Here is a 21,321-nt window from a genome sequence, read left to right as displayed (position 1 = left end):
AAGACTTGGACATCTCCAAAGAGGACCTACAAATGACCAACAGATACATGAAAAGATGCTCCACTTCATGAATCATCAAGGAAAGGCACATCAAAACCACATCACCTCACACTGGTTAGAATGGCTACCATTAAAAAAAAAAAATAACAAAGGCAGGTTTTAATGAGGATGTGGCAGTTCTTATATAGTTTTCTTAGAAATGTAAAATGGTGTATCTATTATGGAAAACAGTATGGAGATTCCTCCAAAAATTAAAAATAGAACCATCTTATCCAGCAATCCTACTTCTGAGTATTTATCGAAAGTAATTAAAATCAGGATCTCAAACAGGTTATTAGGACTCCAGTGTTCATTGTAGCATTATTTACAACACCCCAAAAGTGGGAATAACATCAATGTACACCAATGAAAAAGTGGAGAAAGAAAATGTGGTATATATTGTACATGCAGTGAAATACCATTCAGCCTTTAAAAAGGGGAAATTCTGGCTGAAACCATTTTGGCTCAGTGGTAGAGCATTGGTCTGTGGACTGAAAGGTCCCAGGTTCGATTCTGGTCAAGGGCATGTACCATTTCCCTGAAAATAAGACAGTGTAAGGAAATTTATTACCTATAATACGGTAGTATAGTAGTTGTCAACACAAACCAAACTGTGAATCCTACAGTATGAAGAACTTACTCATTTATTCAATGACAATCATGTCATCTTTTGGAACATCATAACAATCCAATTCCTGAATTTCCTGTGACCATTTCCTTCAGAATCAGTGGACCAAATCTCTCATGTTTAGCCTGGGGGGGGGGAGCTTATTTTCGGGGGGATACCTTATATTTCACTCAGAAGGAAACCTGTAAGTAGGTCTTATTTTCAGAGGACGTCTTATTTTCGGGGAAACGCGGTACCTTGGTTGCGGGCACATCCCCAGTAGGGGGTGTGCAAGAGGCAGCTGATCGATGATTCTCTCTCATCGATGTTTCTCTCTATTCCTCTGTTAAAAAAATCAACAAAATATATTTAAAAAGGGAAATTCTGAATAAGGACAAATATTGCATATTTTCACTTAAATGAGGTAACTAAAATAGTCGACTCATAAAACCAAAAAGAGTGGTGGTGGCCAGAGGCTGTGGGGACTGATTTATTTCTTGTTCCACAACTCTAATCCACGTTGCCCCACTTCCCAATGCCAACTGACATGTTTTACATGTACATTTTGGGTTGGCGCCTACGGACATTTACAGTAAAAAGTTTAGTACTGAGCCTAAGCTATTCAGCTATCCCCCAAATTCCTGTATTCACCAATTATTTATACCTTACAAATGCTAAGAACAAAGATGAAAATTTAGATATTTCAGCTTCATAGGAGGCTTGGGGAAACTACCAGGAACAAAATAATTTTGAGTCTCAAGTGGGAAAAAATGGGCTTCCCAATTCAGTTATATTTTATTTAAACAAGGCAAAGAATATTCCTTTGCCCCTTAGTAGTTGAAAACATATAAATTATGAAGAACTAATTTATATAGAATACTTTAGTCTTTTAATATGTTATTGGATTTTTAAAAAATAAAACTACTATATATCGAGGTATTTGCCACACTTCACCCTTCATTTTAAATATAAAAAGTGGTAAAATACACTAATTTATCAGTTTAAATAGTATTTTTTTTTTTATCAATGATCATCCTTGCACACATGAATTTTTTAATAGGCTTTATTTTTTAAAGTAATTTTACATTTACAGAGAACTTAAGATAGTACAGAGCTGTCATGTACCTGGCATCAGTTTCACCAATTACTACCATCCTACAGTGGTATGGTGTATTTGTTACATTTAACAAACTAATATTAATAAATTGTTATTAACTAAAATCTGTATTTGCATTTCAATTATAATTACATAAAGTCAAAACAAAACTCCCCCTTTATTTTGCTAGAAACCTGCAAACTCAAATATATGTTGAAAATATATCAGAGTAATTGCCTATGCAACTATGAGATAGGAAGTAAGAAATGTGACTAAAAGAGAATAAACAAATTTTGTGAGAGCTTTTCAGGAGCAGATAGCTGGTTATAAACTGAAAAGTACAATGAACTAACTCAGGTATATTAAAAAAGGAAAAGGTTGAAGTGAGAATGACTTTGGGTAAAAGACTGTCATACTATTTAGCTATTAAGTCCCACAGGAAAAGAGAATGAAATTTAAGTTATGAATTATTAGTGGGCATGTTCATTTCCCCTCCTCCCCACCCCCTCCCCCACGCTGCATTATCTTTAAGTGAAAGATTCTTCTGTCACGTCAGCTCATTTCACCAACTGTTTGGCCGCCAACCTCTTATCTCTCTCTTCAGCAATGGTGAGGCGAATACCCTTTCCGCGGGGAAGGGAAATCCACGGTTTGTTGCCTTTGCCGATGACAAAAATGTTGGAGAGCCGGGTGGCAAAGCTATTGCCAGTGGTATCTTTGACGTGAACCACGTCAAAAGAACCAGGGTGCTTCTCTCTGTTGGTGATCACACCAATTCTTCCCAGGTTGGCACCTCCGGTGATCATACACAGGTTACCGGTGTCAAACTTGATGAAATCGGTGATTTTGCCAGATTCCAGATCAATCTGAATGGTGTCGTTCACCTTGATGAGGGGATCAGGATAGCGGATGGTACGAGCATCATGGGTCACCAGGTGAGGGATTCCCTTGGTGCCCACAAAGATCTTCCTCACTTTGCACAGCTTGTACTTGGCCTCCTCAGGTGTGATACGATGAACGGCAAAGCGGCCCTTGGTGTCATAGACCAGACGGAAATTCTCTCCCGTCTTATCAATGCTGATGACATCCATAAAACCAGCAGGGTAGGTCACGTCGGTTCGGACCTTGCCATCGATCTTAATGAACCGCTGCATGCAGATCTTCTTTACTTCATCTCCTGTTAGGGCATACTTAAGTCTGTTTCTCAGGAAAATGATGAGAGGGAGACACTCTCTCAGCTTGTGGGGACCAGTAGATGGACGAGGAGCAAATACACCGGTCAGTTTATCCAGCATCCAGTGCTTTGGAGCTGCTACACGCTTCAGATGCTTCTTGGGACCACGAGCCATGGCTGCACTAGGCACAGAGAGAGGACTCTCTTCTTGCTTAAAAGTAAAAAAAAAAAAAAAAAGAGGGGGTCAAATATATGATAACAGAAAGAGACTTTGGGGGGTAAGCACACACAGAATATACAGATAATGGATTATAAAATTGTGCACCTAAAATATATATGTTATTAACCCATGTTATCCCAATACATTTAATTTTTTAAAAAGAGTAAAGCATCACAGAATATAGAGTTGTAAAAGGCATTAGATCTTTGCATCTTCTGGAAGCAAGTTAATGTGTTAGGAAGACTGAAGAATTTACAGTCAGGTAGACCTGGGTACTTACTAGCTAGAAGACTGCATTATCACTAAACCTCTCAGGTCCTCAAAGTACTCACCTATAAGAGGTGGGTAAATACCTTGCAGGGAAAGGCTGGAAATCATATACATAGAATAATAACGATAGTGTCTGGAATATATTTGATTCTCAATAAGCAGAAAGAAACTATTATATATTCCATTTTCCCCACTTCACAGAGAAAGAGAAATGGAGGCTACTATCTCATGGAAGTTAGAGGCATACCCAGAAACATATTAAAAACCCACTTAAATGGATTTCAAAAGCATATACCTAAGAGTGGAATTGGAGGCATGACTTTAGGATTAATTCCTAGAAGTAGGATTGATGTGTCAAAATGTTAATAAATGTAGTTTTGTTAGAGATCGACAAATTTCCCCTCCAAAATGACTGAACATGTTTGTATTTCTACCAGCAATTCATGAGTGCCTCATACATTCTTTTAAAAGAGAAGTGATGTCTCTAGAACATTAAAACTTTAAATACCATGCTGAGCAAGATGGCCCATGAAAACAGGTGTGACTAAGGACTGGACTAGTTCCACCAGCACATAATCTTCATTAGGAATAGGGTGAGGACCAAGAAACACACTTAGTACCCAGCAGCTATTCAATCGTAAAGCCTTCTTCCTAAGAGATTGATTTCTTTATGTGAGGAAAGATTTACTTTGTATGAAGTGCATGGCACGGAAGAGGAGGGTGACCTGGATATGTGGCATTGCATATATGGATCCTCATTGTGAGGGTATAATGAATAGAGGTTGCCTCCCCAGCATCTACCCCACTTCCCCCAACTACTCTTATTTTGTTGTTCTCACTGTCATTTATTGTAATCCACTGCTTTCCACAAAGCCTATAACCTTTGAAAAAACATACATCTACCCCTGGGCCTACGGCTGTGAATGTGGCTCAAACTTCAGCTAACCAGCCCAGTTATTCCCTGATTGTTTATGGACACATAGTCCCACGAGGGCAAGGTAAAAATAAGAAGCTGTCTAGAGAAAAAAGAAACTAGGCACTTGTGTAATTGATCTTCTCAATTAAACTAACCTTTGAACTGTCTTACCTCTGAACTTCCCAGCTGTCTGACCCAATAAATTCAATTTATTATTTAAATCAATAAGAGCTGAGTGTTTTGTGACTTGCAACTAAAAATACTCTAATTTGTATAATGAGCAATGTTAGCATGACCCACAAGACATATTTCATAAGCTCATGCTATTCCCTAGGCTTTTAAAAGAATAGGTGGGTGAAAATTAGTTATCTCTACATAAAGCTTTTTCATTACAGAAAACAGTTCTGCTAGTGATGGCCAATGCTACTAGTTTAAATTCTTACCTTTTAGAAACCCAGAAGGACATTATTGTTACCAGGTTTAAATTTCTAGTTCAAATAAAAAATTTAGATACAAATCTTTATCAAGAAATTTTAACAAGGCACAGAAGTTTTTGGATCAGAATGAGAGGCATGTACATCTATTTTGCCACAATTTTAAAATATAGTCTTCCTATCTGTCTCAATTATAGTCAGGTCTATGCTTCTCGGAGCTTCTGCTTTGTTCACTCAAAATGTTTAACCCTTTGCACTCCGAACCATTCTGGACATTGGCTACCAGCTACTCGACGCTACTTTGTGGCGGAAACGTGCGTTGAAATAACTCAATTCCCCGTAATCACTAATAAACTGCAATGTCCCCTGAGAGGGGACATCCGAGTGATTTGCTAGAATTCCGATGTCCCCTAAGAGGGGACAGCGGAGTGCAAAGGGTTAATTTACCCTGCTACAGGGTAAATTAGTGTGGGTATCAAGAACTGTAAAGAGCCTACACATGGACAAGTTAAAGTTAGCCTTACTCATAGCAATAGCAACATCCAGAACATCAGTATTTCCTTTGGGAAAAGGGTAAGGGAACACTTGCAGGTGAAGTGGGTGGCCTTATTGGAGGGGAAACTTCAGCTCAGGAAACCCAAATATTTTTTTTTAAAATATATTTTATTGATTTTCCACAGAGAGGAAGGGAGAGAGACAGAGCTAGAAACCTCGATGAGAGAGAAACATCGACGAGCTGCCTCCTGCACACCCCCTGCCAGGGATGCGCCTGCAACCAATGTACATGCCCTTGACCGGAATCGAACCTGGGACCTTTCAGTCCGCAGACCGACGCTCTACCACTGAGCCAAACCGGTTTCGGCATGGAAACCCAAATATTTTATAACGGGCAGTGGAGGCATGACTTTGCTTTGTTTACTATACGAACTGACACCATGTGTTATAAACAAAGACAGACTTCGCTTTTCTAAGACAGGAAATCCAGGACCCTACCCAGTTCTAAAAGGATTTTAGCTTGCTTAAGTCATCACCATCATCAATACCATCAAAAGTGGATTAATATTTATGGACTTGCTTAAGGGAGCAAATAATACAATTTGGCACATTTTGAGTATTTCTATTGCTATATTTTGTTTTTTTTTGTTTTTTAACAGATTCAGAATTCTGCTTGTGTGGCAGTGGTCGGGAGAAGGAAGAGGTGAGTATTGATGGTGGGACTCTGCCAGCTTGTCCACTCTGCCTTCACCACAATCCACTGACCTTTCCCCTCTAAGTGCCTTTCCTTCCTAACCATATACAGTATTCTCCTTGGCATTGCAATAAAAAGCTTTCCCCTATTCTTAGAATATGTGAGTATGTAGAGAAGTTTACCTCCTTTATGGTTAGCCACCTGGATAACTACTTGATGGGCTCCTCTCTTAATCTGGACCTAGTCACTACCATTAGAGAACAGGAGATACATACTGAGTATATATTGAATCTTTGGCACTATGTTAGTGATGATCTAAGAAATAAACTAAATTAGAAAGGGTATCTATATTTTGTGCTAGCTGTTTTAAGTACATTATTTCCTTTAGCCCATTACAGCACTTTGTGTTAACCAAGGTCCAGGGTGATAAGTAACATGTACCATGGTGATAAGAGAACCATGTTGAAATTCTAGCTGCATTTGATATCAAAATTCAAGGTGAGTTCAGAAAATTCATCTTGGGATTCAAGAAGACTGTAACTTAGGGGGAAAAAAAAATTCCTGTACAATGAGAAAAAGGGTGCTAATATATACTAAGTATTAAATGTGATTACAGATAATGAGTGCTGCAGGAAAATAACCTTAATTAAAATAATTCCTGCCATACTCTATAGTTTTATAAAACCCACTGTTCCATGTACAAGAATGGATCAAGAACCATTTTTAGATGGTAACATTAGTAGGTTACTTGACTTTTAAGTCTTGAATTTCTTCCTTGCCTTCTTCTTCAGAGAAAAAAAACATAAGCCCTCAGATTAGAACCTCCTCAACCTTTCTGAGCTGCCTACACCAAAACTTAGCTGCATCTGCAACCCATCCTTTTTTTTTTTTTTTTTTTTTTTTTTAAATAATATAGTCTTATTGATTTCAGAGAGGAAGGAAGAATGAAAGAGAAATGTCTATGAGAGAGAATCATTGATTGGCTGCTTCCTGCACACCTCTCACGGGGGATGAAGCCCACAACCCAGACATGTGCCCTTGGCTGGAATTGAACCTGGGACCTTCAGTCCGCAGGCAGACACTCTGTCCACTAAGCCAAACCAGCTAGGGCTGCAGCTGTTTTTTAAAAATATATATATTTTACTGATTTTTTTTTTTTACAGAGAGGAAGAGGGATAGAGAGTTATTAACATGGATGAGAGAGAAACATTGATCAGCTGCCTCCTGCACACCCCTACTGGGTATGTGCCCGCAACCAAGGTACATGCCCTTGATTGGAGTCGAACATGGGACCCTTCAGTCCGCAGGCTGATGCTCTATCCACTGAGCCAAACCAGTCAGGGCTGCAACTATTCTTTACTCCTTGTCTCTGCTAGGGGTGGACAAGACACCCTCCCCTATCTAAAGCTGATTTGTATACCTACACCCTCCTTCCTCTTCAGATCCCTACCCCAAGTATCCTGCTCAGATGGTGTTTGTTTGTAAATATACTCTTACTGATTTCAGAGAGGAAGGGAAAGGGAGATAGAAATATCAATGTTGAGATTAATTGGCTGCCTCCTGCACGCCCCCTACTGGGGATCAGGCTTGCAACCCAAGTACTGTATGTGCCCTAGACCAGAATCGAACCCGGGACCCTTCAGTCCACAGGCCAATGTTCTACCCACTGAGCCAAACTGGCTAGGGCCAGATGGTGTTTTTAAAAAACCCTTAAGTCTCAATGCCTATCAGCATTTAAACATGCCCCAGGCTTTGCCTTCTTAAAAGACTTCCCTCACCCCATATAGAGGTGGGCAAAAATAGGTTTGCAGTTGTTCTAATGGGGAAGACATGCAGGTTAATAGCTTTATTAATAAATAAACAACAGCACAAGAATAAACTGTTTCATGTACTCACAACTATAAACCTCCTTTTGCCAACCCCTGTATTTTTCTAGACCTTATGTTACCTCCTTCCTTCATAACCAAGTTATTTCTTATGTGCTGCCTCACTACAATCTGGTAAACAGAGTAATGTGGAACAAAGTTGCGCCTCCATTTCCTCCTTTACCAAGCAGTAAGTGTTAACGATCAGTTCCATTATAAACAATATTTTTTCTAATCCTCACCCGAGGGTATTTTTTCATTGATTTTTAGAGCAAGTGGAAGAAAGACAGACAGGAATACTGAAGTGAGAGAAACACATGGTTTGCCTCAGGCATGCGCGCCCGGGCGAGGACCAGGCCGGGGAGGAGCCTGCGACCGAGGTACACGCCCTGGACTGGAATCCGATCCGGGACCTCGCAGTCCGCCGGCCGGCGCTCCGTGGAGCCAAGCCGGCTAGGCCTAAACATTATTTTTTAATTCGCACCGACAAATGTAAGTATAAGACAACAGACACAGCCGTTGTAAAGTAAAAACTGGTTGTAAACTCCGTTCAGGCTCGCCTCTTACTCGGCTGTATCCCCAGAACGTGGCGCAAGGCCTCGCATGCGGTAAAGACGCCATATTCGTCTTTCCATGTGTCTACTTAATGCCTATCTTAGCGAATAAACATTTGGTAGCCAATAGTACTAAAATTCCATCTCCAAAGGAACTGGATAAATGTGCAGGCTCGGTATGTTTTAAAAGTTTTTTTAAATTTAGCGTCCTTTTTTCTCATAATTCATTACCAATCACATAACACAGACAGCTAGAAAATAGACCAAAAGTTGCCTGCTTACTCGGTAAGTGATTATTAAAAATAATAATAATAAAAAGTACATGCAGTTAACTTTACCTAGTAAAGACGAAATGAAGTTTGTGAGAGGAAAGTAGCCACCCGCCGCGCCTCAGTCTCCGACGCAATGTGGTGTCTCACGCAATGGAGTCTGACGCCCTCTGACCCCACGCCTTTTGGCGCACGTACGACTCCGCCTCCTGCGCATGCCCACTTCCGCGCACCCGCCTTCTGCGCATGCCCACTTCCTGCCGGCCGAGGGAGGGCGCAGCGCGCACGTTTGCGTCCGGGTCAACAGGTCAACGCTCTGACTAGCGAACCCGGCGCCGCCCGCCGTAAATGGCGCTGCCGCGGGAAAGTTGAGTTCCTGGTTCGCCGAGCGTTCGGGGCGATGTGTAGTGACTTCCGTAGGGCGGAGTCTGGGACGGAGGTGAGAGTGGTTTGGGTGGGAGCTAGAGGAAAGTGGACAGGGAGAACTGGCGGACGAGGGAAGCCGAAAGTCGGGGAGGTCGGGAGTGCGGCTCGGGCCGGGGACGCACCGGGCCTAGAGTCCCGCCGTCTGTGTACTAAGGTGATCAGACATCCCAAAATCGGGACAGTCCCGATCTCTTAACAATTCGTCCCGCCTCCCGCGGCGTCCTGATTTTAATCAGGACTTTTTTAAAACGCCGCGGGAGGCGGGACGAATTGTTAAAAATCGGGACGTCTGGTCACCTTGCTGTGTACCCCCCTCCACCTGTGCGCCCGCCCACCTGTGCACCCCACCTGTGCGCCCGCCCACCTGTGCACCCCACCTGTGCGCCCGCCCACCTGTGCCTCGGCCGGTCTGTGCCCCGGAGCCGGCCCGGGACGCGGAGTCTTCCAAACCCGCGGTCTGAAGCGCCCGCGCGGAGCCCGAGGAAGTCACTCCGTAGATACGAGGCTTCCCCTGTGCACAGATGGGGGTACAGTTGGAGCTCTCTACTTTCTGGGATTATGGCTCAGATCTGCCACAATTTAACGAGGCGGTTACTGGGCGGGAGAAACTCCGAAAAGGGAGGGGTCGCCAGTGGGAGCCGCTTCTCTAGACCTGGTGGTGTTCGAATCGTCCGTCTCCCTCGCTATCCCAGCTACATTTCCAGCCTAAGTAACTCCAGAGCCACAACCGATTTTGTTTAGGAATTGAACCAACACGTGTCAGACATTTACTATATGTTACCCACTGGTTAAAGAATAGGAGCCAGAAACAACTTGTGCCATTAAAGAACTAGGAAAGAGGTTGACTTAAAAATTACCGTGTGTGTAAGTCTTGCTGTCCAGTAGAGGGGAGACTAGCTGGGAGGAGCAGATGCCTGAGCTGCTCTTCCAGGGACCGTTTGGAGTGGGTTTGGCATTCAAAGCAGAGAGCAGCAAGCAGTGTGAGGAACAGAGCCAGTGATTGGGAACCGTGGGGAGGCGAGCTCTGAGAAAGGGCAGAGGTGGAACAGGAAGGGTCTTTTATGTAGGTAAGGGGATGAAGTGTTACTGTCTAGAATGCCACGTTCTCCAGTCTCAGTGTCATAGAAATGAGCGGGGAGCTTAGTACACGATCAAGCAGAGTTCATTGAAAAGAGCTTGTGCAGCCCTGGCCGGTGTGAATCAGTGGTTAGAGCTTCAGCTGGTACACTGAAGGGTCTCGGGTTTGATTCCCAGCCAAGGGCACGCACCTGGGTTGCAGGTTCGATTTCCAGCCCTGTTTGGGGCGCCTTCTCTCTCCTCCCCCTCACCTTCCACACTATAAAAACACCAGTGGAAAACATCCTCAGGTGAAGATTAACACAAGGAAAAAAAAGACCTTGTGCACAAGGGAGTCAACCAGAAGAGGGAAGCGAGCTCCCCACCGGTTGCTGTGGTGTCTTGTAGAGGGGCCTTGGGCAGGTGGAGGGCTTGGGAATGAGGATGTGGTTGGTGGTTCCACCCTCGCCCTCCGGCCATGGTTGATCCCAGGGTGGTCACAGGGCCTGTAAAATAATGCTTACATAATTATTCCGTTACCATTAAATGGACAAAACAACTCCGGCAGAACATGTTTCTGGAAAGGATGTCATCATCATACATTCTTTCCTTTAAGAATGTGGTTAAGTTCCTTTAACTATGGAATTTTACTGAAAGCCCGAAGCCATAGTAAAGCCTCTATGATGGTGTTCTTTTGGTCACGATGGAGTCCAGTATGACCCTATGCTGTTTCAGAAGCAATACTCTGCAACCAGCTGGCAAAGAGTAACATTTAGGCTTTGCAGGCCGAGCGGTTTCTGTCACAACTTTTATTTATTTTTGGCCTGCTGGCCATGGTTGCCAGTCCTTGCTCCTTAAAAGCAGAGCCACTGGTTGATATAAGAACCATTACAGTTACAACCTTACTTGTTTAAATGATCATTTGACACCAGGTTAAACTGAGATGACTCAGTCAGAACAAGCCTAGCTAATCCCGAAAATGGGAGCCCAGCACAGCCAAATCACTGAACAAAGAGTTTAGCATCAGATCCCTGCCTGCCTCGCCTGTCTGGAGGCCTAAGCCGGATTGCCTTGCTCATGTTACGTTGGAGTGGTGGAGGGGCGAAGGCGCTCCAGTGGCAGCTGGGCAGTGGGTGCTCCTCTGTTCTTTTCCCTTTTGTTAAAACCAGTTAAGCAGGCTGCCTTCCCCTGAAGTGCTTACTGTTTGGACGGTGTTTTCTTTCTGTGCACATTAGTCTATTTTAGGGATTCTACTTGGAGGCAAAGTCATAAATTATCCCAAGGAACTGAAATAAGCAACTTTAAAATTTTAATCCATTAGAATTACCTTAATAAGTGGCTAACCTTCCCCACATCTTGTGAGTAGTAGGGAAAAGACATGTCATACAGGCTCTTTCAAGAAAACAAAGCTGCAAAGACTGTTTCATTGATCCTAGGGATGCAATTTATGGTAGGCCAGATAGATAGAAAACCTTATATAAAGTAAGCCCTGGATATAAAGAAGACAAGCATTTGAATATGACTTAAAATAGAGTAATCTATTTTTACCTTGCTTTTGTGCCATAGCAATGGAATTTTTGCATTTATATCCTTCTGAGAGTATAGAGAAGATTCACAGCTCTGTGTGATGTAGCTCAGTGGACAGAGCCTCAGCCCACAGACCAAAAGGTCACATGTTTGATTCCAGGTCGAGGGCATATACCTAGGTTGCAGATTCCTTCCTCGGCCCCAGTCAGGGTATATGAGGGAGGCAACCAATTACTGTGTTTTTCACACAGCAGTGTTTCCCTCTCTTTCCCCTTCCATCCTCCCTCCCTCCCACTTTCTAAAAAAAAATCCTCCGGTGAGGATTAACAAACAAAAAAGAAAGGAAAAGATTCACAGCAATTTTGGCCTATATTTTGGTATCATCCACCCAATGGCTTCATTTACACACATGTTAATAGTGTTGTACTTTACATTGTCAAGGATGGTAACATACCTTGAGTTTTAAAATGATTGATAATAGCCCTGGCTGGGTGGGTCAGTTGGTTGGAGTGGTGTTACACTGAAAGGTTGCTGGTAATTCCTGTCATAGTGCCTATGGGAGGCAACTGATCAACGTTCTTCTCAAAAATCAAGCCTGGTTACAGTTCGATTCCTCGTCAGGGCACATGTACAGGTTGCGGTTTGATCCCCAGTGTGGGGCATGCAGGAGGCAGCTGATCAATGATTCTTTCATCATTGATACTGAAATCAATAAATATATTTTTAAAAAATCAATATACATATCATCGGATGAGAATTAAAATAACATGATAAAAAGTTGAAGGTATTCTATTTTGGTTGCCACACAAAATTTTGTGTGCTTTCTTCTTTAATTAACTTTATTATAATTGTTTTATTATTATTTAAAAACATTTTTATTGATTTCAGAGAGGAGAGAGAGAGAGAGAGAAACATCAATGATGAGAGAGAACCATTTATCAGCTTCCTCCTGCATACCTTACACTGGAGATCAAGCCCACAACCTAGGCATGTGCCCTGACTGGGAATTGAAGCATGACCTCCAGGTTCATAGGTCAATGCTTAACCACTGAGCCACACTGGCCAGGCTATATTTATTATTAAAGTAGTACATGTCTATGACAGAAAATTCCAGTTCTGAAGTGGAAAGTAGGAAACTTCTCCACTCCAATTACCATCTCCCAAGGTGAATTTGTACAGTCGTCCACAAATTTTCTAATGTCCTTACGTATTTTTGAGGCTGAGTGAGATAATGCTGGGCTAGAGAGGTTCAGAGACTAGGTTCTCATCTTGGCTCTGCCATGGACAAGCTTAATGATTTTGGATAAGTTATTTTACCTTGACTGCTTCCTTTGTACGTTGAGGGAAGTGGGGAATGATTTCTCAGATCCCTTTTAGTTCTGCCTCTGTTGTATCATAAATCAGCGAACTAGATACAAGATATTTTAACAAGCCAATTAATTAGGAGTCTTTATTACACAAAGGCTCAGAGCAGAATATCTCGTGTCAAATTCTCAGCAAACAACATGGAGGAAGCTTGCTTTATTTTTATGCTTCCAGTTCTTTGTATGGGTTTTTCCGGACCTTCTGTAGACTTTACAAAGAGCTTTGTGTAAGTTATTTTTGTAGACAGCTGCTTATAACCTTGGATACATAATGAATAAACACTTAGCATGAGAATATGGGAATATTATCAGATTAGTCTATTACATTAGATGGCTAGCGTGCAAGGTCCAAAAGTTTATCTTTTTTATTATTTGAGCCAAAAACAGTTATTTTATAGAATAAGAGACTGTCTAAAAATGACAGAGTTTACAGAACAAGGGACTATCTAAAATACCAGAGAATTTCAAACAGCAGTTTTTATACAAGATGGAGGTTACTATGCTTCACCTCTATGAGGTGGGTTTTACTATTTGTATCCTTTCACCAGGCACATTTTTCTCTGCATAGTAAACACTTGATAAATATTTGTTAATAATAATGACTGGTGGTTGCTATTTTTTTCTTAGAAAAGGTACAGGGAGGCCTTTCCCCCAGAAGTAAATATTAAAAAGACAAGTATTTAGTATTTATTAAATAATAATATTTTGGTTTTGTGTGATAGAACATCTGTCCCCTTTTCTCTTTGCTTTCCTTCTTATCTAGAATAGAGTCGGCGCCCCAACATTACCATGACTCCATTATAAACCCCATCACCTTCCTTGTCTCTGTCCACCCTAATCCACTTTCCTAACCAAGGTTAAACCCAGCTGTCTGCTTCCACTGTGTTTCTACTACCTCAGTTGAATATTGCTAGAGAAAATCACAACTGGGCCAGCTGATTTCATTGTAAAGTTATAACCATCAACCTCAAATGGACACACAGTCCAACCATATTTCTGTAGTAATTAGTTCACTTTCTCATTTCAAAATATCTGTCAACATATACAACCTATTCTTGAATTCCAGACACATGTTCTATTTTTTTTATATATCCACATGGATGTCTCAAACTTATGATTGAACCCTGGATCCAGGGAAAATATAGAGAATTAAAGAAGAGTATTGTATGTATCAATGCTAAATTTATCATTGTGATAATTATAATGTACTTGTGCAGGAGAAAGTAATTTTTAAGGCGATATAGTGTATTAAAGTATCTGAGGGCAAGTGGTTCGGATTCCTGTTCTTTCTGCCCTCAGAAACTCACATGGCTCACTCCCTCACTCCTTCAGGCTCCTGCTCACCTTCAGCTGAGAAGCCTTTCCTGAGGGTCTGCAGTGGTCGGCAAACTCGTTAGTCAACAGAGCCAAATATCAACAGTATAATGATTGGAATTTCTTTTGAGAGCCAATTTTTTAAGACTTAAACTTCTAACGCCACTTCCTCAAAATAGACCCGCCCAGGCCATGGTATTTTGTGGAAGAGCCGCACTCAAGGGGCCAAACAGCCGCATGTGGCTTGTGAGCCGCAGTTTGCTGACCACGGGGCTAGTCCTTGCTGCTGCTGCTGTTTATTCCCTTCCCGTGCTTATTCTTAGCACTTACCGCCCCTGATGTTTTATACTGTTTACGTGTCTCCTCCCCTTCTCCCGACCTGCCATTTCGGGACATGAGAGCAGACTGTTGTCTGGGTTTTCTCCTTTGGTCCTAGTGTCCAAAGTTTGTATATAGGTGCTCAGTAATTGTTTAGTTGTTGGATTTCATGCCTTCCTCCTTTTCCCTCTGCCCTCTCTCTACCTCACCTCATGTATCATTGAGAAAACAAGAAATTTGACAGGCACATGGTTAGTTTTTCCTGTTGTTTCCATTTCAATCAGAGAACACATTCTTTATGATTTCAGTTGTTTTAAATGGGTTGAGATTTGTTTTCTGGCCCAGGATGTGATCTGTCCTGATGAATGTTCCATGGGCACTTGAAGCAAATGAACATTCTGCTTTTGTTGGGTAAAATAGTCTAATGTGTATATGAATTAGATCCTCTTGGTTGTGCTGCTTAAATCTTTTATATCCTTGATTCTTTTCTGTCTAGTAAATCTGAGAGGTGGGTGTTGAATTCCCCACAACAATTGTAGATTTGCCTGTTTCTCCTTTCAACTGGATTAGTTTTTCCTTACATGTTACATTTGGAATGATATGTCTTGCTGGTGGGTTGATTCTTTTACTAGTATTATTATGTAATGTCCCTTTTTGTCTCTGGTAATTTTCTTTGCCCAGAAGTCTACTTTCTTGGATATTAATAGAGCAATTTTTTTTTTCATCTAGACTGTATTGATAATAATATATGTTGACATTGTATATAACAATATATGTCAAAATAATACTCATTTTCTCTGACTTACTTTCTGTAAAATAGAATAAGTATTTTTGCTCCTAAAGAAAGGGCAACTTCTGTTCTAACTGGTTTGGCTCAGTGGATAGAGCATTGGCCTGCGACTCAAGGGTCCCAGGTTCCATTCTGGTCAAGGGCATGTACCTTGATTGCGGGCACATCCCCAGTAGGAGGTATGCAGGAGGCAGCTGATGGGTGTTTCTCTCTCATCAATGTTTCTAATTATCCCTCTCCCTTCCTCTCTGTAAAAATATCAATTAAAAAATATTTTTTTAAAAAGGGTAACTTCTGTACCTGTGATATGGCTTCCGTCCATCCTGTAGGACATCACTCCTGCAGATATTTCTACTTCTAGGTCGTTTCCTTCTGTCTTCTGCATCTTCAGTCTTCTTTTCCACCAACCATTTCCATCAGTATTATAAAATAAAAACAAAACAAACAAAACACCTGCCTAGATCCTCCTCTGCCGACCTTTGCCACGCACAAATGGAAATGCTATACAAGCCAAAACTGGTTTGGCTCAGTGGATAGTGCGTTGGTCTGCGGACTGAAGGGTCCCAGGTTCGATTCCAGTCAAGGGCATATACATTGGTTGCGGGCACATCCCCGGTAGGAGGTGTGCAGGAGTCAGCTGGTCTATGTTTCTCTCTCATCAATGTTCCTAACTCTCTATCCCTCTCTCTTCCTCTCTGTAAAAAATCAATAAAAATATATTTTAAAAAAATGCTATATAAGAAATATGAATTTAGAAGGCATTGGGAGCCAGATGGAGCCTCTTTCTTGAATGCACATTTGCTCTTTAGCAATGCATACAGGCATATCAAAGGTAAAGTTTGGTAAATAGTAAAAGGATTATCAGGTTAGGGAATTTGAGCCACCATTATTAGTGTCAGCCCTGCTAATGCCCAAAGTCCATTGGCCTTCTGAGTTCCTTGGTGCACTCTGTGATAGTATCAGCAAGTGGTGGTTTCCCATTTTCCTCCAGCTCCGTTCCTATACTCTTCACATCAAAGTGTTATTTGTGCTTTCTGCCTACACTTCCTTTTCTCCCATTCATACTTTACTCACTGTAATCTACCTCTGTCTTCACAGTCCCTTAGAAGTGCTCTTGTCAAGGTTGTCAAGACCTTTCTGTTCCAAATACAGTGCGTGGCTTGTTCCCAATGTCCTCCTCACAGCAGACCTCTCACAGGTGATGGATAGCATCTTAAAACGTTTGCATCCCTGGGGCATCTAAAAATTTGCCTCTGTCAAACTTTGGGTGGAAGGAACACAGCAGAATGCGTGTCTGCAGAAGAAATAAGCTGTCAGGAGAGAGGAGCAGGCTGATCAATGTACATCTAGTTCCTGCTCCTAAAGGTACCCGTTAGAAAAACCTCTCCTCTCTTGGGAAGAGAGAATGAGGATGGAATCCACCTAAGTGCTTCTCCAGCAGAGCTCCTCACATTAAGGGAAGAATAAGCCTTCACCAGCAATATACTCTTGCAATTTGATTCTGTGCTTCACTGTCTCTTTCTTAGGTCTTGCATATAGTGATTTTTCTGTCTAGATGAAATTTTAAAGCACAGTTTGATATAACTTCTTTTTTTTTTTTTTTAAGGGTTTTTTGTTTGTTTTTTTATTGATTTTTTTACAGAGTGGAAGAGAGAGGGATAGAGAGTTAGAAACATCGATGAGAGAGAATCATCGATCAGCTGCCTCTTGCACACCCCCTACTGGAGATGTGCCCGCAACCAAGGTACATACCTTTGACCGGAATCGAACCTGGAACCCTTCAATCTGCAGGCCGACGCTCTATCCACTGGGCCAAACCGGTTTTGGCTGATATAACTTCTTTTTAAAAATATTTCTTTATTGATTAAGGTATCACATATTTGTCCTCAACCTCCCATTCCAACCCCCTACCCCTCCCCACTCATGTCCCTACCCCTCTATTGTCCTTGAGCACTGGTTAGGCTCATATGTGTGCACACAAGTCCTTTGGTTGATCTCTCCCTTTTATCCCCATCCTCCCTTTGAGGTCCAACAGTCTGACCCATGGCTCCTTATCTCTGGGTCTGTTCTTGTTTATCAGTCTATGTTGTTCACCATTTCCGCTAGATGAGTGAGATCATGTCCTACTGGAAATATACTTATAAGAATAAAAAATGAGACAAGCGATAATCGTTATGCTGAAAGGCATATGAATCAGTCTATAGTGAGTTTCTTTCTAGGCCAACAGTTCTTTTGAGACCCAATTTCAATGTCAAACAGTTCCTTATGTGTACATGTCAGCAATGATATTTCAGTTCTGGATGGTGGACAAATGGTTGCTATAACTTTTTTTTTTTTTTTTTTGAACTAAGAACAAACATTTCGTTTAATAGATAGTAGGCTGTGGTGCAACTTTCACTTTTTAAGAAACGAGAAGAGAGAGGACCCGAGGAGGCCAGGGAAGGCCATTCCTGGACTGCAGAGACCGAAGTGCTGCCCTCTGCGCAGGCCCCTTGGTTTCTCACTCACAATTTCCTCCGTGGTGACCTGTCCTTAGGGAAGCACAAGATTGTCTTGTTCTTCAGGATGAGCCAGTGGTCAAGGTCTCCTGACAGGAGTGCTGGAGGGATGGTCAGCAGTCAGCGTGGGGACACCTGGGTCCCTTCCTGCTGATTGGGGCCCCTGAAGCCTTGGAGGAGAAGGAGGAAGAAAGAGATGCCAGGAGGAGAGAAAAGGAGGAAGGGGAGAAGGGGATAACAATACTGGAAGAGGCGGAGCACTGTATTCCCCTGACAGATGGGTTTCTTCCAGCCCTACACCCAGCCCTGCTCTCCTGGGTCTGCATTTCTGGGCCAACAGGGTGTCAGTGAAACACACACAGGAAGCAGCTTCTGCTTCTGCTTCTTGCATTTCTTGAGACTGTTTCCTTTTGTGTTTCATGGATGATGGAGAAGGCCATCACAGCAGCTATCTGGATGCAGGGTGGTGGTGGGAACTGGACACCTGACTCTCCCAGGGGCTGGGTAGGGATGCCTGATGAGAGGCATTAAAATGTGCCTTTTCTTCACTCAGAATCTGGCAGGGTGGTCTGTGCTTGCCTCATTCTTCACTCAGAGTGAACTCATTCTGTCTTCAAACACGACAGGCATAAATCAATTGGGGGTGGGGGATACAGATGCCTATTGCTGTCATTATGTGCAAGTCTGGTGGAGGAAAGAAGCAACACCTGCTCTCCAAATCCTCTCAGTTCCTGCAGCCAGGAGGCAAGAGCCCGAGAGGTGGGATTGATGGACAGGAATGAAGTTGGGCTCCAGGAGCTTCCAGACCAGCCACTTGGAAATCTGCATGATTGTCTCTCTCTTTCTCTTTAATCTCTCGGTGTGGCTCCTTTTTTTGTATACATGCTTCATTTTCTTCCCGCAAAGTGACTTCTTCATGGTCTAAAACATGGCAGGCAGCAGCTTTTGAAAGTTATGTTACAGCCTCTGTGACCGGAGGAGGGATGGCTTCATCACTTCTCTGGTCAGAATTCCAAAACTGCCAGGGAAGGGTCTCATTGGATGAACATGAATTCGATGGCCACACCTTGACCAATCACCTGCAATCACGTAAGAACTCTGCACCTCTCATAATTCTAGGATCCGTATGGATGGCTAAGGGGGCGGGGATTTAGCATAAGGGGTGCTAGTTGGCATGATGGAAAGGCTGGGGCCTCCAGAAACAGGTGGGCAGTGAGAAGCCTCCAGAAGACCCCGACAAGATGTGCAGAGATGTCTGAGAGTCAGTCTTAAGCTGTCTGCTTTGCTGGGATGTCCCACTACTCTGTCTCCCAACCATACTGTGAAGACCACCACATGTTTTTAATGCCTGTCTTAGTGATTTGGGTGAAGTAAAAGGGTCTGACCTGATTGCTATAACTTCTTAATGAGATTTTAAGTATGCATTTAGTGCAGTTTCTAATCTGGAATGTCATAAGTTTAAAATTTAGTCCTTAAAATTTCTGCTAAACATTAATGTTGCCTAAGTAGTCAGGTATATAGTAATTTTTTTTTCTATCAAGTCCCTTTTTTATTTTATTTTTTTAAAATAAATTTTTATTGTTCATATTATTACAAATGTTCCTTTTTTTTCCTCCCCCACCATTGCTCTCCTCCACCAGGTTCCCACCCCACCCTCTGCCCTTTCCCCACTCCCCATTGTCCTCATCCATAGGTGCACAGTTTATGTTCAATCTCTTCCCACATCCCCTTCTCCCCTTTTCCCCAAGAATCGTCAGTTCACTCCCCTTCCATACCTCTGATTCTATTATATTCAACAGTTAATATTGTTCATCACATTTTTAAAAAAAATTTTCTTGGTTTTTAGATTCACTTGTTGATAGTTACGTATTTGTTGTTTCATAATTTTTACCTTTGTTTACTTTCTCTTCCTAAAGAACCCCCTTCAGCAATTCATATAATTCTGGTTTGGTGTTGATGAACTCCTTTAGCTTTTTTTTATTAGTGAAGCTCTTTATCTGACCTTCGATTCTGAGTGATAGCTTTGCTGGATAGATTATCTTTGGCTGTAGGTTCTTACTATTCATCACCTTGAATATTTCTTGCCATTCCCATCTGGCCTGCATGGTTTCTGTTGAGAAATCAGCTGACAATCGTATAGGTCAGTGTTTCCCAAACTTCTCTCATGATGAGAATCACCTGGTGGAGTTGTTAAAACACAGATTCCTGAATCCCAACTAAGAAGTGCTAAACTAGAATTTTTGGGAACATATAGGTAAAATTGTATACTTAACTAGTGCTCTAAGACAGATTTTATATACAGAGCACTGAGTTATGTATGCAATTTTACCTATATGTTCTCAAAAATTCTAGTTTAGCACTTCTTAGTTGGGATTCAGGAATCTGTGTTTTAACAACTCCACCAGGTGATTCTCATCATGAGAGAAGGTTGGGAAACACTGGTATAGGTGCTCCTTTATAGGTAACTAACTACCTTCTTTGCTCTTGCTGCTTTTAATATTCTCTCTTTGTCTTTTGCTCTTGGAATTTAAATTATGATTTGTCTTGGTGTGGTCCTCTTTGGATTCCTTTTGTTTGGAATTCTGTGCGCTTCCTGGACTTGTAATCTAATTCTTTCACCAGGTGGGGGAAGTTTTCTATCACTATTTCTTTCAGTATGTTTTCGATATCTTGCTCTCTCTCTCATCTTCTGGGGCCCCCATAATTCTGATGTTGGTTCGCTTGAAGTTATCCCAGAGGTTTCTTACATTATCTTCAACTTTCTGGATTCTCTTGCCTTCTAGCTTCTGTGGAGGAGTGTCTTCTGGCTCTTTATGTTCCAAATCTTTGACTTGATTCTTGCAATCTTCCATTCTGTTTTTAGGACTCTGTATAATATTTTTTATTTCAGACAATGTATTCTTTATTTCTTGTTGATCCCTTATCATTTCTTGTTGATCCCTTATCATTTTTTGTTGACTCCTTATTAATTCTAGTTGATCTCTTTTCATATCCTCATAGGTCTTATCCATCTTTTCTAGGAAATTCTTGAAAAACCTTATAAGCGTAGATTTGAACTCTATATCCAGTCGTTTTTTGTCCTCCATTTCTTTCGTTTGTGATCTATTTCGTTGTCGCATTTCGCAGCTACAGATGGGGCGGAGTTTCAGGGCGGAGCCTACAGCCTTGGCTTCCGTCAGCCCCGCCCTATGCGGTTCCTGGGTCTCAGTAATCCCCAGGATCCTTCAGTACTCTCTGCAAGCGCCTCTGAGAGAAAGGTGCTCTCGATTTTCGCCTGCTACCAAACAGTCTAGGCCAGAGGTTCCCAAACTTGTTTGTGTCGTAGACCCCTTGCCATGTTTTTCGGTTTTGGGTAGACCCCCTACTTACCTGATATTGATTTTTTTGTAAATTTC

At 42.0% G+C, this 21,321-nt stretch overlaps 2 protein-coding genes across 2 annotated transcripts in view; one reads left to right on the top strand and one right to left on the bottom strand.

Moving 5' to 3' along the window:
• Window positions 1-1,693: 1,693 nt before the first annotated feature.
• Window positions 1,694-8,817, bottom strand: LOC311629456 (small ribosomal subunit protein eS4-like). The gene is made up of 2 exons (XM_084897564.1): window positions 8,703-8,817; window positions 1,694-3,127 (listed from the first exon to the last, which is right to left on the bottom strand). The coding sequence occupies exon 2, from the start codon at window positions 3,089-3,091 to the stop codon at window positions 2,300-2,302; it is 792 nt and encodes a 263-aa protein (XP_084753690.1). The 5' UTR covers window positions 3,092-3,127; window positions 8,703-8,817; the 3' UTR covers window positions 1,694-2,299.
• XRCC2 (X-ray repair cross complementing 2) overlaps window positions 8,770-21,321 on the top strand; it is a gene marked incomplete at its 5' end in the record, with an annotated part of 40,139 nt that continues 27,587 nt past the window's right edge. Inside the window, one exon of the mRNA XM_084897549.1 lies at window positions 8,770-9,072. Within this exon, the coding sequence (XP_084753675.1) occupies window positions 8,770-9,072 (303 nt within the window). The remainder of the gene's footprint in view (window positions 9,073-21,321) is intronic.

This window comes from Pipistrellus hanaki (genome assembly GCF_964339955.1).
Source record: "Pipistrellus hanaki genome assembly, chromosome: 10".
Taxonomy (NCBI): Eukaryota; Metazoa; Chordata; class Mammalia; order Chiroptera; family Vespertilionidae; genus Pipistrellus; species Pipistrellus hanaki.
The sequence above is the reverse complement of the archived record's forward strand: the minus strand, read 5'-3'. Positions and strand labels throughout refer to the sequence as shown.

Coding starts and splice junctions, on each gene's coding strand:
- LOC311629456 (XM_084897564.1), bottom strand. CDS start 3,091: ATGGCTCGTGGTCCCAAGAAGCATCTGAAGCGTGTAGCAGCTCCAAAG.